The sequence below is a fragment of the Ruditapes philippinarum genome, unplaced genomic scaffold, assembly GCF_026571515.1.
Source record: "Ruditapes philippinarum isolate M1 unplaced genomic scaffold, ASM2657151v2 ctg359_1_1_1_1, whole genome shotgun sequence".
NCBI classification, from domain to species: domain Eukaryota; kingdom Metazoa; phylum Mollusca; class Bivalvia; order Venerida; family Veneridae; genus Ruditapes; species Ruditapes philippinarum.
Window position 1 is genome coordinate 453,264 of NW_026863896.1, and position 18,944 is coordinate 472,207.

Here is an 18,944-nt window from a genome sequence, read left to right on the forward strand (position 1 = left end):
AATGTTTTTTATGACTATATTAAAAGTTTTATATGTTTCCAGAGTACTCATAATGTATTGTGTATGAACCATTAATTTCCTCAAATTATTTTTGGACTTTCGGACCAGATAACATTCGGACCAGAGGCAGAGTTTAGCTGTTTAGAACTCTGGACCATTATTTGAAATACTGTAGACCAAGGAAAAATTAATTAAAAAAATATATAACTTTCATGACCAAAGGATACTTCAGTATATGTTAATAACCGCACTACTTCATGTTTATGACCAAATTTTGACTGTTTGACTTTGATTCTGTTTAGTTTACATGTAGCTTATTTGTGAAAGGCTGTGGCTAGCTGTACGAGCCAATGTTGCTAGCCAAAAGTTCTATCCATACTTGAGTCACGTGAGTCATTTTTAGAATATCTGGTGTGGAAGTGCTATATCCCCGAATACACCCTGGGGTCTAAACCGGTGGTATAATTTATATAAGGTTCATTCCATTTTTCTTAAGTGTATTAAATACAAGTTTTACTTCTGAAATATACACAGGGGTCTTATCCAGGACATTGTCACTGGAATTTACTTTCTGATTTCAATTATCCAGGACATTGTCACTGGAATTTACTTTCTGATTTCAATTGATTGTTGACGGCATAAATGACTATTTCATTTGCATTTTTTGATATTATTTATTTTTTATTTTCAGAGTACAGTACCCGCCAAGACTTGGTAACACACCTGCCATTTGGTAACATATCTGCCATTTAGACAATGTCTGTCATATCAAAGATAAGAAGTCCTTCCAAAAACCACTTCATTTTGTTACTTCTCTGTGCCGTGATTGGATATTTGATGCGGTCACATGATAAGTATGAACTGAGACCAGTCTGGAGAAAAAGAGCTGAATATCATCATTTCCAAAACAAGAAATTTCCAACAAAAGTTGAACAGCTCCCACCTCCTGTTATTACAGATGTGGATAGTGATGGAACTAATGACATTATTTTATTGACGAATGACTTGAAATTAAGCATAATGACCTTGCCAGATCCGGTTGGGAAGGATGAAGAGGATCGCACTTTGCCACATGTTGAGGTGAAGCATAAGGTTGTGTTACCACAAGCAACCAATGGTAGTCAAGATCAACCTTCAGGCTGGCCTGTTGTCATGGTCACAGGTTTTACTGTTCCATATATGTCTCTAATGCAGATCAGGAAGCAGGTGAATCAGTGTTTTTGAGTTTCTAGTATTGGTATTTTTCTTAGCAGATGAATTTTCAGAAATTTACTTACTTTACACCATAACTGCATATTTTTGCCAGAATATATAGAATGTTACAAATGCAAATGCATCTGGTTTGTAGAAGACATATTACTGAGTCACATTGAAAAGTGATAATTATTGTCTGTTATTTATAATACATGTTAAGTATTGAAAAACAACATGAAAATATTAATTTTCTGTTTTATTAGCTTCTATATTTAAAGAATTTACAGTGAGTTATCTTTCATATGGGAATGCCAGTGTCATCTTTAAACATGCATGCAACTTGATATCTGATTTACCACTGACAGTATCACTTGATTACAAAATCTTGTCATGCACATAATCCATTCCCATATGAAGTTCACTTTCTAAGGTCCAAAACCTATAATTCTGTCATGGATTTGGCTGAATTATGTTACTGCTTTTGATGTGCATTCTAGAAATACATTATTATGGACTATCAATCGACTTCACATTATTCCTAGTAATCATAAATGGATGGTAAATTGACATTACTGTTTAATGAATTACTTTGAATTTATTTGTTTTATAAAAAGAAATATAAAATATTCTATTTAAAGGTAATTGTGATTGTAACAAACACATGGTGGGTGTTCTGCTACTCATCTGACTTGGAACTACTCTGGCAAAAACAAATTCTCGACTTCAAAGAGCAGTTTGATAATTACTACGTCAAATCAATGGGCGCCATTGTGACGTCACACACAGTAAAGAAGTCAGACGAAGGTTTGGTGATTGTAGGAGGCAGTTACACACATAAAGAACACGAGAAACAGAAAGAAGAGCCTCCAAAAGAAGAAAACAAGTATTGATTGATTATTATTTTATCCATCTATTATCATCTCTTTTAAATGTATACTTTTACTGAGAGTCAAAAGAGTTTTTAGTAAAGTAAGTGTGTACTCAGGCGCCTGAAAAAACGCACAAAAATGCACCTGAGCTAAAGGTAAAATGATGCCATTAAACCAATACAGTAAAATCTCTGAAAACCAGACTCTTTGGAAACTGGAATCCTCTGAAAACCGGCAATTTTAAATGTCCTGTATTTTCTCCATATAACTTCATTGAAAAAAAATCCTTTTAACACCAGAACGTCTGAATTCTGAAAACCGGACGATCATAATCTTAAAACCAAACTAAATACAGTTGACTCTCGTTATCTCGAAGTCATCGGGACCGTCCAAAAAATATCGAGATAACGAAATGTCGAGATAAACATATAAGGGTTTAAATAAGGCAGAAACTGATTTTTACAAAAGACATGTGCATACCTTATGTCAAATAAACTATTCCATGTCTTGTTTTCATAGGCCTAGTCAATATTTAACAAAGTAACATTAGCGGATGTTTTCCAACGGAAATACGGGTGTCTGTGATAAAAACACATAGTGAGGTTTACTCAGTAATACACCAATATAGTGAAAAAAAAATTCAGGGTGGTTGATCCAAATATTTTCCTGGGTTAGTTATCAAGATTGTTCCACCGCTGATGGATTTGGTGGTGATGTTGTGAAACAATATTGCAACGATAGCGTTTCTTTACCTTCACTATTTCATTTACATTTAATGTCATAATGAATTGATACAGTGTTCGAATATTTATAAAGAACGTAAAATTCACTCATTTTGGACATAAGTCAATCAAAACGCTAAATAGATTAACTTTTATAAAAACAGCTTAACTTGTTACAAACATAATCATCATTATGACACGGGCTATTGAGCAATTATCGTCTAGTTTGTGTTTTTCACACGTCTGAAGGAACAGACGAAGGAAAATTATTAGTCGAGATAATCAAAGGATAATAGTGTGAAAGTAACTATTGGGGCTAAAATTTTACATCGAGATACTGAAAATATCGAAATAAAAATATCGAAATAAACAAATATTTCCAATATAGATAAAGAAGGAAGAAAATCGGGACTTTCAAAAGTTCATCGAGATAACGAAATATCGAGAAAAGCGATAACGATAACGATAGTTGACTGTATGTTTTATTAAATGTATTATTACAGGTCTGAGAATGGTACCGAGCCTGAGCAGACGGAGGCATCTCACACTGAGCATACAGTGGAGGAGGATACATTCACACACTTCTCCACATTTGCCCTCAGTGCTAAAGATGGATCGACCAGGTGGCATCATTTGCCAGGAGAATTTGGTGAACAAGAAACTAAAAAAGAGGTAGATTTAATCTGATAAACAATCAAGTGATTACTTGAAATGTTGTATTTGATAGAAATATATTATATTTTCAGTTTGACTATTCAAAGAATAGGGAGAGCTGTTGTACTCACCCAGGCATCTGTGTCGGTTTTGGTGTCACACTTGAGTTGGGTTAACTTCTTGATTGCAATTTGATATCTCAAAAAGTACTGAAGGGAATAGGTTGACACTTTACAGACTTATTTGAAAGCATAATAAGAGGTCACTGACCAAGGCCCATAATCTAACATAGATTTTGACAAAATTAAGAACTAAGAAAATTGCACATTGTTAATACAGGCTCTTGTTCTACTATCAATCACTGAGAATAGTTGAGCACCCTGTCCTACTGACAGTTTTTGTTTAAAAGACTATTCCAATTTGATTAAGCATGTCTTGATAAAATCCTGAATGAGGACAGTTTTGACTAGTGTTGTTCCTGAACCATTGAACTGTGTTTGCATGTTTCAGAACGATTTATGTCTTTTTGATTTGTGTTTTGCAAAATAAGGGACTATTACTAGCGTGCTAAGTATAAAAATTGACTATTATTTGTGGAGAAGAACAGCATCTTGACAATTTCAAAAGAATTAATAGATTGTCTCACCACCCAAGTTTTTATCTTTTTCTTACAATCACTGTTGTTGTCGTCGTGCAAATATATTTATCAAATGTAGCCCATTATTCAAACATTTCAAAAGTTATCAGCTCCAAACTTGTAATACTTGCTTACAGAGCTGCATCAGTACTAAGGTTGTAGTACTTAAGTACCAGTACCAGTACTTGGCAAATTATGCAGTACCATTACCAGTACCAGTACTAGATTTTAGCTCGGTACTGCGGTACCAGTACTTTTTTTGGTGAAGTAATTAAGTATCAGTACCATTACTTTTATATATTCATCAAAGTTTGAATAAATACAGTGACAAACAAATAATAGCAAATATTATTCAGCAAAGAAATAAAGTCATTATTTACTTAAAAGCTGCATGCCTCCAGATGACCCAAAATATTTCAAGAAAATTAAACTTGGAAATAAATTACTAAAACTTTGAGAAAAGTAAACAAATTAAAGATTCAAGTGATAAATTATATCCTATGTGCAATTAATGACTGTGTTTTGTATTATTTATCACCATATTTCTACTGCGTTACTAACGCAGTAGGGGCTATTTATGCATGTTTTGACCTTTTTTGGTAATTTACATGGATATTTAAGTGCCGATTGTAATGTTATAAGTACTTTCTTTGTTCATTTAACAATATTTTACCTTTAAATACATTTTCAAAATTTTCATGAAAATTAGGATGAATCTGGAGGCGTGCTGCTTTAAAGTTAACATAACATATTTACAACTTAAAGTTTATAGTTTTAACATACTTTTTATAAACAATATTTACAACATATATTCATGTCATATCTAATTGTTTAGTAACCAGTCAACGGTATAAATACAATGCAAACATCTTTCATTTAAAACACAACAGTCTTTTGTTGCCTTTCACACCTCTGTTCAATTTAAACCAAAGTAAATAACAACTTTTTATGGTGCTAACAATATCACTTTTTCACTTGAAATGGGATTTTTTAGAATAGAAGAAATTAATTAGTGTTTATTTTGCTCTTTTACTAGTAAATACAAAGTAATAAAAGATTTTAATAAGGATATTTTAGGGTAAAGAGTTATTGAGTCTGTTTATCTTAATTTAATTTTTACTGAAAGTCTTTGGTGCTTTTTATGATGAATACTATGTTAACATTTGAAGGAATATTGCAGCAAATTATCTTTAGATTTGATCACTTACTTTTTCACAAAAATAAAATATAGTTAATGTATTTTACAGCTTTATTTTATGAGAAAAATTGATGTTATTTTTCATTTTTATCAAAACCAAAAGTACTGGGTAATGCAGTAGCAGTACCACTTTTTAAGACAGTAATGCAGTACCAGTACCAGTAGTAGCAAAATTTTGTAAGAGTAATTCAGTATCAGTACCAGTACTTGCAAAATCGCTGCAGTACGTACTGCAGTACCAGTACCAGTAATGCAGCTCTGCTTGCTTATCATGACAAGGTGCAGTTTTTAGACAAGGTACATACTTTTAAAAGCAATATTTATGGAGTTATGCCCATTTGTAACAGTGTGCCTTAACACTGCATGTGGTGCTCTTGTTATGACAATTTCTTTAAAAAATATGAATGCTAAATATTATAATAATTATTCATGTAGGAAGAGACACAAGAGCATCACTGGAAGCTGAGTTTAAAACGGCACAGACTTCACATTGGTGAGTCACCATGGACTTACTATAAACAGGAGCTCTACAAGGCATTGGTAAGACTGGCTGTAATTCATTTTATGATATGCGTATAAAAGCTGTTATGAAAACTAAAATAAATTCAGGGAAGGTTGGTTTTAGCATTTTGAATGAATAATGATATTGAATTATTAACCATAAAAATTTCTCATACAACTTTTATCCTCTGACAATAAAATTCCATTGTGGATATTGAAATCAATGTTGGTACATGTATTTGTTTAATTGCGCAACAAAAGATTTATTAATGGGACAACATTCTCTTTCAGTGAATACAAGGTTTGTCAGCCAGTGAAAATTTGAGAATTTAATAGCCTAAGTTATTTTATAATAGTATAATTCCAAAACTCAAAGAAAAAAGTATATAATGTGTGGCCAAATTGAAAGTTTTAGAATGCCATTCTAACATCATCAAGTAAAGATTTTTTGCCATCAAACATAAACCAATATTAAAAAAGCAAGTTATTTGTTAATAACATTTTTTATAGATTATTAATATAAATTTTGTTTATTTTTCAGCCGCACAATTGGAAATCAATACAGGATACAAAGTTTTCTCTGGGACGTTACCAGAAGGTTGTAGATGAGAGCCTAGTAACCGATGATGATGAAGATGTAGCAGAAGTTGAACCAACTAAATCGGCACTTGATCCAAAACATCTGATTGGTTGAGTATTGTTTATATTTCAACTGTTTACAAGGATTATTTCAGGCCGATGCCACCCTTTATAGAGCCGAACCAGTTTGGACATCTCTGTTGGCCAGCTGTTCTCTATACTAATGACTGCTCAATTTTAGAATTTGATGGATTAATTTTTAGAAATTTATATGATTTGATGTAGGTTTACACTTATAATTTGTTTGCGAAATTCCGGATCATTCGTTTACTCCATTCTTCCAAAATAATTATTTTGATTGTGGAAATGACCTTAAAAGTGAAAAGAGTTTCTATCACAAACCAGGCCAAAAATCACTCAAAAAATAGACGGTTATGTTTAATTCTGAATGTATTTCCTCATATCTCTTGCATTTTATTTCTGTCTTTAAATGATCTATGTAAGATCACCTCTTCCCTTAACTATTTTGATTTTGACACTCTTTTCATGTAGTTTATATTTGAAAAAACAAATTACAAAGAGTATAATCCAAGGTCTTCCTGTACCAGTAAAGCTAAAATGGCACCATATGGAATTAGCAGTGTGTTGTGAATTAAAACCAAACTTAGAATACCTGCAACTTGTTTGAACACATTTCACATTTCATAAATTCAGGTTATGCATATGGTGGACAGAGGCCTCACAGTGATGCAGAGCATATTGCTAACCCCAACGCTGTCGTTATTAACCATCAAAATGGTGTTGAGGTGTTAAACATCCTTACAGGGCGTCCTATAACACGCCTTCAACTTGCGGACGATAGCGCCATCTATGGACTTATGGATTCAGAAAACGACATCAAGAAGCTGTCATGGGGTGAACAAGAAAATTATAGTCCATGTTTTCTGGAGATTTGGCGGATATTTCCGATCAAAGAAAATTTGGAAAGATTTCCAGTGTGTGCAACAAAACGTTTATTTTTTACGACCAACTGGGTGTACGATGAAGACATGTTTATAAAGTTACCACCCCTTATTCTTAAAAGGTATGAAATCAGTGTGTTTATTTGTAGAAAGTTTAGGACCTGCGTAATTACTGAATTGTTGTCATGTATTTACACATTATGGTAGAATGATCAACAACAGCACATGAGTATAGCTTGTTTTCTACATTTAGACTTAAGCCTTCATGAGGTACAATTAGGCTCATGCCTTCATCAGGATGAATTCTAAAACAATTTACGTGACATAGTAGATATGCGACATCAAAAGGCAGAAATAATGTAGAGTTAAATTGATGATAAAATCATGAAATTTTATTAGAGATTGATATTTTCCCTTGGGTTTCTTTGCAAGAAAAACTTTGAAAATGAAATATTGTACTCGTACAGTAATTTTTAGCTCACCTGTCACAAAGTGACAGGGTGAGCTTTTGTGATCGCTTTTCGTCCGGCGTCCGTCCGGCGTCCGTAAACTTTTACTTTAAATGACATCTTCTCATAAACCACCAAGCCAATTTCATCCAAACTTCACAGGAATGTTCCTTTGGTGGTCACCTTTGAAAATTGTTCAAAGAATTTAATTCCATGCAGAACTCTGGTTGCCATGGCAACCAAAAGAAAAAACTTTAAATATCTTCTTCTAAAAAACCCAAAGAGCTAGAGCTTAGATATTTGGCATGAAACATCTTCTAGTGAGTGTCTACCAAGTTTGTTCAAATAAAAGCCCTGGGGTCAAAATTGGCCCCGCCCCAGGGGGTCATTGATTTTCCCTATATGCATATAGTAAAAACTTAAAAAATCTTCTTTTAAAGAACCCAAAGAGCTAGAGCTAAGATATTTAGCATGAAACATCCTCTAATGGGTGTCTACCAAGTTTGTTCAAATAAAAGCCCTGGGGTCAAAATTGGCCCCGCCCCAGGGGGTCATTGATTTTCCCTATATGCATATAGTAAAAACTTAAAAAATCTTCTTTTAAAGAACTCAAAGAGCTAGAGCTAAGATATTTAGCATTAAACATCCTCTAATGGGTGTCTACCAAGTTTGTTCAAATAAAAGCCCTGGGGTCAAAATTGGCCCCGCCCCAGGGGGTCATTGAATTCCCTATATGCATATAGTAAAAACTTAAAAAATCTTCTTTTAAAGAACCCTAAGAGCTAGAGCTAAGATATTTAGCATGAAACATCCTCTAATAGATGTCTACCAAGTTTGTTCAAATAAGAGCCCTTGGGATAAAAAATCTTCTTTTAAAGAACTGAAAGAGCTAGAGCTCAGATATTTGGCATGAAACATCTTCTAGTGCATGTCTACCAAGTTTGTCCAAATAAAAGCCCTGGGGTCAAAATTGGCCCCGCCCCAGGGGGTCATTGATTTTCCTTATATGTGTATAGCAAAAACTTTAAAAATCTTCTTTGAAAAAAAACCAAATAGCTAGAGTTTAGATACTAAGCATGAAACATCTTCTAGTGAGTGTCTACCAAGTTTGTTCTTATAAAAGCCCTGGGGTCAAAATTGGCCCTGCCCCAGGTGTGTCATTGTTTTTAACTATATGTGTAAAGAAAAAACTTGACCAGCTAGACCTTAGATGTTTAGCATGAAACATCTTCTAATGGGTGTCTACCAAGTTTGTTCAAATAAAAGCCCTGGGATTTAAACTGGCCCCGCTCCGGGGGCCTATATACAGGTGAGCGACTTCAGGGCCATCATGGCCCTCTTGTTTAACTATTGGTGAAGTTTAATTGTCAAAGTCAAACATTTTAATTGGAATATTTCAGTATTGCTAGAAAATCAGGGGTTGTGCGGCATTTATTGGGTCATCATTTACGGAAGGTAGATGACCAATATGATTTGATAGCTTTTGGCAGTATGGGAAGAGTAACGTCTGTTGATAAAAACGGGGATTTCAACTGGCAGGTATGAATTGATATGTAAAAAAATTAAATGGTTTGAGACAAAAACTTAATAAGAATAGTAATAGCTATGTGTAGCAGTGTTTTAGTATGCTAAAGGTTTAATGTAGATGAATTTATATTTGATAAGCTACTTGTTTTAGTGATTTTTAGCATTACTTAGATTTGCCCTTGTCTGTCCACTGTTATACTGTTAACTGTAGACTGACTAAACAGTGTATAAAGGTGATATTGGTGTCCTATTGACACACTTGTAGTCTTGCTTGGAATCCCATGGTAGACGTAAATTTGTTTCAAGTGAGAAAGCTATTTAGCTAGCTTACAAAAAGTTCTATGATTCTATCTAGGTGTCAGTTTGTACCTGAAATAATTTACAGATCTGAATCTCAAAGTCTCCCTCCATAAGTTGATGGTTGTCATATGACTATCACAATTCATGTGTTAAAACTTATTTTAAAAAAAAGATAAACATTAAACAATGTTTTTACTTACTGTAAAATATACACATGCATTTATATAACAAGATTTGTTAATATTTTGTATCTTCAGACCCAGATTGATGCTAGTTGGGACTCTGTTGCCATGTCAGTAAGAAAAATGAAGAAAGGAGAATGGTCTGAACTTTTTGAGGAGTTCAAAAATTCTTTTCATCCAGACAGGGCTCTCATGTCTCTGCAAATATATGGAGCAAAGGTTTTTTAAATTGTTTTATACATGTACATATGAGCCGCGTCATGAAAAAACCATTATAATGGGTTTGCGACCAGCATGGATCCAGACCAGGCTGCGCATCCGCGCAGTCTGATCAGGATCCATGCTGTTCGCTCACCAACTCTATTACAAGTAGGGATCCAGCTAGCTTACGGAACGTCGGTGGTTCTACTCAGGTGCTCGTTCGTGCCTGAAATAATGCACGGAAGGGCACCTGAGGTCTTCCTCCACCAGTAAAGCTGGAACGTCGCGATATGACCTATAATGTGTCGATGTGACGCAAACCCCAAAACAAACAAACAAAACAAGTAGGGAAACTGATAGCAAACAAACAGCATGGATCCTGATCAGACTGCGCGGATGCGCAGGCTGGTCTGGATAACCCACTATGTTGGTTTTGTCGTGACGCGGCTCATATGAACCAATAGTTTAGTAAATAACTCAACAACTAGAAAACAAACAGATTACTTACTACTTAGAAATTTGAAACCTTCATGTTGATCAAGAAAAAAGTGGAGAATTTGCATTTTGTTCTATTATATTCATATACAATGTACCAGCAAAAAACAAGGGTAACAAAATCTGAAATTCTCCGAAATATAGAATTGGTTTAGAAAAACTTAAGCTGGATTGTACAGAATAATTATGGTCAAGAGCAAATGTGTACAGATAGCCCTTTGCTGTTGCTAAATGCTTTTGATTAGCCCCCTCTAGTTCTCAAAGACAATTACTATTTTTTTTTACTGCAAAATTTGTAAGTTGAAAATTTACAGCAAAATTTGATGATTATATTTAATTGTGATGTGATTTTACAGCAAAATTAGTTAATTATGTTGATTGCAACATGTGGTGACTGTTGATAGTAATTTTACAGCAAAATGTAGTGATGGTGTTGATAGTAATTTTACAGCAAAATGTAGTGATGATGTTGATAGTAATTTTACAGCAAGATATGTTAATTGTTGTTTTACAGCTCAAATAATTGTTTGTTATAATTTTACAGCAAAACATATAAACTATGTTGACTACGTTTTTGCAGCAAAATGTGTTGATAAGAAATATTCTACAGTTAGATTTCTTTTATTGTAACTTAACAGCAAATCATATTAAAGGGACTCCACACAGCTATTTTGACATGATTCAACTAGAAATATTATTTCAAGATTTGTGTATTACTTGATGTAGGATTGGACCAATGACTTTTCAGATCATTCCCTCAACCCAGTTTTCCAGAATCGTCATTTATATAGTGCAAAATGTTTCAAAATGAAAGCTTTGAAAGGCTATTCACTCTAAGGATTGCATAAACAATCAAATTTCCATTTAATTCTGAGCAAATTTCTTTATTTTTTGCTGATTTTTCTATTTTGAGTGCTTCACTTGATATAAGCAAGAATTTCAAATTTTATGTTTTTAGACTTTTTGACCTCAGTGGAGCTCCTTTAATTTTGTTTATAGCCTTCTTGCAGAAGAATGTGTTAATTATGAATGTTATGTATTGTAATTTTACAGCAAAACGTATTAGTAGTTGGATGGAGAGATATCAGTTTAGTGGAATTAACAGAAGGAAGGACTCTTGCTCAACATTCCACACCTTGTCCCTCTACAGGGCCTCTTGTTGTAGGGGACTTTAATAACGATGGTTATAATGATGTGATATTTACTTGTAAATTTGGGTAAGTAGTCTTTGAATTTTGAAAAAGATAATGTGCTAAAGAAAAGCACCTTTTGTTAAATATAGATATATTTTTACAGTGTAGAAAAACTAAATAGCTAGCCCATATCATTATTTTTTGGTTGGGTTTTATGTGGGACTAACACAGTATGGGTTTAATTGTGACTTTCATGCTCTATTGGTAGAGAAAGACCTCCGTTGCCCCTTTTTGTATTATTTCAGTCACACACAGGCATCTAAGTAGAACCATTAACTTCCCATATGCTCGCTGGATAACTTTCTCTAATGAAAGAATTTCTGGCACAGATCGAACCTACAGTATTGGGATGCAAGTGGTTTAAAGTCAACCACTCTAACCACTCGGCCATGGATGCCCCTATTTAGGCCTTTATGATAATGACTAAAGGCTATGTCTTTGATTGGTAGTCTGCTGAGTAATTAAGGCTTTTTCATTCATTGGCTATTGATTCAGCCTTCTGTGATGTAGATTTTAGTCACTGTACAGATGCTAAATTCTTTCATTTGATGTTCTGTGACATTTTAAGCAACACTTACACTGTACAAATCTTATACTGATTCCCCATTGTATTGTTGGAGGAAGACCTTGAGTGTCTTGTATTTTTAGTCATCCTTCCTTTGACTTACCTTAAGCTTGTTAGATTAAATCAATATTTTATACAAAAAGTTTCATTCAATTATCATTTGAAAAAATCAATACACTTTTGAAAATTCATAAATTTGACTGATAAATTAAATGTCATGAAAAAAATGAAAATTCTCCTAAAAAACTTTATCCAGAAGTAGGTGTCCATATCCTAAACTATGCCGTCATTACGTAAGGACCTATTTCATAGCATTGAAGAAATAATCATGCAGTGGGCATTTATAAACAGGACATATCGTAATTGCATGAACAGAACATGTATTTTAAAGAGATAGGAAAGTGAATACTTAGTAATAGACAAGTAATTATAAGTAATAAGTGTATCGTGGATATTTATCATCCGATATTCATATATCGCATCTGATATTGATATATATATCGTCAATATGCTTTGCACTGAAACAATGACAGCTCTAATACATTGTATTTTCTTCTCTTTTTTCAGATATATAGGATTTAGTTTACATAGACAATCAAATCATACGTCAACAATGCTTTATGGGGTAGCAGTGTTCTTGATTATTCTGGTAATAGCTTGGATTCTCTCCCCTGAAAGACAAAAATCCCAAGAAGACAGTGACGTTGATGATTCAAGCTGATGAACTAGTTTTTAACCTTATGATGAGCTAGTTTTTAACCTTATGTCCCAAATAGTGATATTATTTAAAATAAATGAGAGTTGAGAAGACAGGAAATATACATGATATTCTGTGAAAAGTTGGTTCAAAGTGATGAACATTGGAAAAGACCACCTTTAAAAAAAATTAAAATGGTCTCTAAAATTGGGTGGTATGTTGGTGCATATCAGAATATGTTAATTACATGTATGAAAGGTGAAATATAAGAAAGAAAAGTGCTTCTCTGTCAAGTAAATAGAAGTTGGAAGGTCAGTTGGAGAAAACGTCAGTTGGAGAAAACCTTAATTGAGTTGGGACATGATTTAATATTATATACAATGTAGTTTACAAACATTCCATGGTGAACAACGTGTTCTGCAATATGTACCAGTTCATTTAGCCTGGGTTTCAGGCGTTCATATTTTTTGCTCATTCATAACATACGCACTATTTCGTACTCTATCGTGTTTTGATGATATCGATTTGCCGAACAGAAGCACATAAAAATCGACAGACTGAAACCCAGGCTACAGTTTATTTATAGGATGGAAGAAGGAATGATTGATGGCGCAGACTAGTATCTAGTCATTGATAATCCGCATATTTCACTTTTGCTTCATTCTTAATCGTTTTCTGTTTTTACACATCTTTATCATTATTTAAAAACTTAAGTATCAGTTTGTTGAGACCTCTTTAGTTCGCCATATGATTTTTCTTCAGGTTTGATTGCTCATTAAAGTTTTTTTGGGGTCTAAAAAAGCTGGTGTAAGAACTGTTCAACAATAATTTTATACATGGAAAGTAATAATGCAGTATTATGGTAACACAGTTTCAAGTTGTTATATATTTCCTTATATAAAGGTTATTAGATGGCATGTGACCAAGAAATTGTTCAAGAGTTCACTGTTCTGTACAAATGAAGCCCACAAATATTTCTGTGCCAAGTGTTGATTAAACCTTTTATGTATATTATGCAAGTGATTCCTTGGTACATGTATTTGCTTTTTAAGTTACTGATCTTTAATCCTTTCAGTTTTCATTATATAAATAAGATTTGACATATTGCCAAACTTACTGTTTTCATAACAAGAGGGCCATGATGGCCCTAAGGTCGCTCACCTGTATGTAGGCCCCCGGAGCGGGGCCACTTTAAACCCCAGGGCTTTTATTTGAACAAACTTGGAAGACACCTATAAGAAGACGTTTCATGATGTACACACTTATAATGAAAAACAATGATCTGCCCTCCCCTACCCCCAGCAGGGCCAATTTTAACCAAGGGCTTTTATTTGAACAAACTTGGTAGACACCCATAAGAAGATGTTTCATGCTAAACATCTAAGCTGTAGCTCATTGTGTTTTTTTTAAAGAAGATTTTTTAAGTTTTTACTATACACATATAGTTAAAAACAATGACACCCCTGGGGCGGGGCCAGTTTTGACCCCAGGGCTTTTATTTGAACAAACTTTGTAGACACTTACTAGAACATGTTTCATGCTTAATATCTAAACTCTAGCTATTTGGGTTCTTTCAAAGATGTTTTTTAAGTTTTTCCTATACACATACAATGTATAAGGAAAATCAATGACCCCCGGGGCAGGGCCAATTTTGACCCCAGGGCTTTTATTTGAACAAACTTTGTAGACACTCACTAGAAGATGTTTCATGCTTAATATCTTAACTCTAGCTATTTAGATTTTTTCAAAGAATACTTTTTAAGTTTTTGCTAAACACATATATAAGGAAAATCAATGACCCCCGGGGCGGGGCCAATTTTGACCCCAGGGCTCTTATTTGAACAAACTTGGTAGACACCCATTAGAACATATTTCATGCTAAATATCTTAGCTCTAGCTCTTTGAATTCTTTAAAAGAAGATTTCTTTAAGTTTTTACTATATACATATAGGGAAAATCAATGACCCCCTGGGGCGGGGCCAATTTTGACCCCAGGGCTTTTATTTGAACAAACTTGGTAGACACCCATTAGAACATGTTTCATGCTAAATATCTTAGCTCTAGCTCCATGAGTTCTTTAAAAAAAGATTTTTTAAGTTTTTACAATATGCATATAGGGAAAATCAATGACACCCTGGGGCGGGGCCAATTTTGACCCCAGGGCTTTTATTTGAACATTCTTGGTAGACACTCACTAGAAGATGTTTCATGCCAAATATCTAAGCTCTAGCTCTTTGGGTTCTTTAAAAGGAGATTTTTTAAGTTTTTACTATATACATATAGGGAAATCAATGACCCCCTGGGGCGGGGCCAATTTTGACCCCAGGGCTTTTATTTGAACAAACTTGGTAGACACTCATTAGAAGATGTTTCATGCTAAATATCTTAGCTCTAGCTCTTTGGGTTCTTTAAAAGAAGATTTTTTAAGTTTTTACTTTATGCATATAGGGAAAATCAATGACCCCCTGGGGCGGGGCCAATTTTGACCCCAGGGCTTTTATTTGAACAATCTTGGTAGACACTCACTAGAAGATGTTTCATGCCAAATATCTAAGCTCTAGCTCTTTGGGTTTTTTAAAAGAAGATATTTAAAGTTTTTTCTTTTGGTTGCCATGGCAACCAGAGTTCTGCATGGAATTAAATTCTTTGAACAATTTTTAAAGGTGACCACATAAGGAACATTCCTGTGAAGTTTAGATGAAATTGGCTTAGTGGTTTATGAGGAGATGTCATTTAAAGTAAAAGTTTACGGACGGACGGACGAAAAGCGATCACAAAAGCTCACCCTGTCACTGTGTGACAGGTGAGCTAAAAAGAGAAGTTGCTTGTTTATACATATAATTGTTCTTTTTTTTTTTATACATTAGATCTTTTCAAATTGTTTTTCATCAAACCTGGTATGAAAACTTGGTTTTGGGAAATGGGAAGAAAATGATTTTTTATTTGTTTGGGTCGTCAGACCAAACAAATAATGGTAGCGAAATTTCAGAGTCTAATGTTGTTAATTGCAAACGCCGAAAGTAGTCCACTTTTTTGAAGCGGTTACTTCCCTTTATATGTACACTAACGCCGAAAAATTCAGGGGAGATCACTGCGTAAAGATGGTCAAAGACAGGCGAATTAATGTTCAAGCAAAATAATTCCCGAATGGTCGAAGATTTCTAATATTGTTTTATTGTATTTTCTGATCGAAATTAAGTAAATACAAAGCGGACATTCAATCTCTGACACAGAAGTTCACAACAAACCTAACAACAAGTAGTTCTCAAAACAGCTTAAAACTAGCGATTTAAAAGAAAGAAATATTTTTATTTTGTTACAAGTATCCAACAAATAACAACGCATTCAAAGTTTAAAAATAGCGTTGGCTAATAGAATTGTCAATAAATGCACAATCACAAATTACGCGGATGAATATGATTTTATCAATGAAAATACTATTTTTAGCGATGTCTATTACCGAAAACTACACAAACCGAGTAGTGGAATATATAGATTCTACATGTCGGACTGTTTGGGCGAGAAGATTTTCGCTAAATTATTTACTTCAATTTCAAACAACAGGTTTATCCTGAACAAAATACCTCGAAATTAATAAGGATAACAAACCCGAAATGCAATGGAAGTTCTAAATATAGAATGACTTGATGTTATTCAGAAGCTATTTGTATAACTCCTCCGTGGTGCAGGGGTAACGCGCTCGCTTCAGGAGTGAGAGGTCTGGAGTTCAAATCCAAGTCGAGGAAACTTTTTTTTTAAATTCTTTTGTAAGTGTCTTTGTTAAGGAAGTAGCCATGATATGCAAGGATAAAGTGTGACTGTCGTAAAAAAATGAGCATAAATGATTTTTTGATGCATCTCTAGTTAAGCAGAATTCCGTATGTATCAAACTCTGGTGCCTTGCAAAATGAATTATAATACATAAAAATAAACTTATACAGGAAAATACATACAGATATACAGTACGATTAAGATTGCAAAGATCAGAAAATACCACAGAACTTGCATCCCTTTGATTCTTTATAAATATACATGCTTATAGTAAGCTCCAGGATTATTTACATCTGTGTTAAACAACAGTTAAAGTCGTTACAAGCCCTAATTTAGAATAATATGGTTTTCTTCAGGCCGTTCAATTATATTCACCGTGGCTGAAGGGTTTTTGCGCTCGCCTATAAAGCGAGAAGTCTGGAGTTCAAATCCCAGTAAAGGCAACTCATTTTTTTTTCAAATTGTTTAAGTCAAATAAACATTGAATTGCATATCAGTGTTGCAATAAGTCTTATAGCCAATTTACTACAATTAAAACGCTGGAAAGCATTGGTGGCACTATACATATAATCTCACAACCTGCACCTTTCTTACATTCTGAGACCCAAACAAATTCAGCGCCTTCTGTGCTTTGATTTATATTGTCTATGGTGTTAGGAAAACAGTACTTTATGTTCATTTGCATGCTTTACCGTAATTATGTATGATACTGAATTCCTTTGTACAACAAAGTTCTAATATAGTTATTTTGATTTCTATTTTTTGTAATGATTTTGTTACTCAGAAAGAAGAGATGGTGACTGACTCATGCTTATACCAGACACTTGTTAAATCAGCTCTTGGCCTATCCTGGTCACAAGCTCTGAATTTTTAGTTTTGAAAACTTCATACTGTCCCCAGAGTGCTCTTTAAATTTTATTCCACTAAGCATCACCCTATCTGTCACAATCCTCTACCTTTTAGTAAAACAAGCATCACCCTATCTGTCACTCACCTTGACCCTCTCAGTAAAACAAGCATCACCCAATCTGTCACACTCCTTGACCTTTAAGTAAAACAACCATCACCCTGTCCGTCACTCACCTTGACCTTTTAGTAAACAAGCATCACCCTATCTGTCACATTCCTTGACCTTTATATAAAACAACCATCACCTTATCTGTCACTCACCTTGACCTCTCAGTAAAACAAACCCCACCCTCTGTCACACTCCTTGACCTCTCAGTAAAACAAGCATCACCCTATCTGTCACACTCCTTGACCTTTAAGTAAAACAACCATCACCCTGTCTGTCACTCACCTTGACCTTTTAGTGAAGAAGCATCACACAATCTGTCACACTCCTTGACCTTTACGTAAAACAACCATCACCGTATCTGTCACTCACCTTGACCTCTCAGTAAAACAACCATCACACAATCTGTCACACTCCTTGACCTTTTAGTAAAACAAGCATCACCCTATCTGTCACACTCCTTGACCTTTAAGTAAAACAAGCATCACCCTATCTGTCACACTCCTTGACCTTTTAGTAAAACAAGCATCATCCTATCTGTCACACTCCTTGACCTTTAAGTAAAACAAGCATCACCCTATCTGTCACACTCCTTGACCTTTAAGTAAAACAAGCATCACCCGATCTGTCACATTCCTTGACCTTTAAGTAAAACAAGCATCACCCTATCTGTCACACTCCTTGACCTTTAAGTAAAACAAGCATCACCCTATCTGTCACATTCCTTGACCTTTAAGTAAAACAAGCATCACCCTATCTGTCACACTCCTTGACCTTTAAGTAAAACAAGCATCACTCTATCTGTCACACTCGACCTTTAAGTAAAACAAGCATCACCCTATCTGTCACTCATTCCTTCATCCCTTAGTACATTAATAGGATGAAACTGGCCCTACCCTGGTGGTTACTTAGTGAACAGATTTACATGGAAAACATATAAAAAAAAATTTGTCCAACTGCACACACCACAGCTTAGTTGTTTAGCATATTATTTACATTAACTTATTAATTTATGACACTGGGATAAATTTTGGCATAGCACTGGGTTCAACTTTGATGATCACAATGATGTCCTACTTTTTTCTTAGCTGCGATATCCTGTTCAAAATTTGAAGACAAATGACTCTGCAAGTGACCCACCCCTACATTACAGGATCTTGGGTGAATGATGCAATGGCCATTGTGGCCGTCTAGTTTTGGTTTGTATCAATGTTAAGTAATACAAAATAACAA

At 34.3% G+C, this 18,944-nt stretch overlaps 1 protein-coding gene across 1 annotated transcript in view; it reads left to right on the forward strand.

Annotated features, from left to right (window-relative positions):
• The window catches only part of LOC132723697 (uncharacterized), a 14,164-nt gene extending 108 nt beyond the window's left edge, over window positions 1-14,056 (forward strand). Inside the window, exons 2-11 of the mRNA XM_060708479.1 lie at window positions 692-1,206; window positions 1,833-2,077; window positions 3,289-3,457; window positions 5,710-5,814; window positions 6,317-6,464; window positions 7,069-7,438; window positions 9,166-9,304; window positions 9,850-9,993; window positions 11,524-11,687; window positions 12,796-14,056. Coding sequence (XP_060564462.1) covers window positions 757-1,206; window positions 1,833-2,077; window positions 3,289-3,457; window positions 5,710-5,814; window positions 6,317-6,464; window positions 7,069-7,438; window positions 9,166-9,304; window positions 9,850-9,993; window positions 11,524-11,687; window positions 12,796-12,949 — 2,088 coding nt within the window. The 5' untranslated portion in view covers window positions 692-756 and the 3' untranslated portion in view covers window positions 12,950-14,056. The remainder of the gene's footprint in view (window positions 1-691; window positions 1,207-1,832; window positions 2,078-3,288; window positions 3,458-5,709; window positions 5,815-6,316; window positions 6,465-7,068; window positions 7,439-9,165; window positions 9,305-9,849; window positions 9,994-11,523; window positions 11,688-12,795) is intronic.
• Window positions 14,057-18,944: the final 4,888 nt, after the last annotated feature.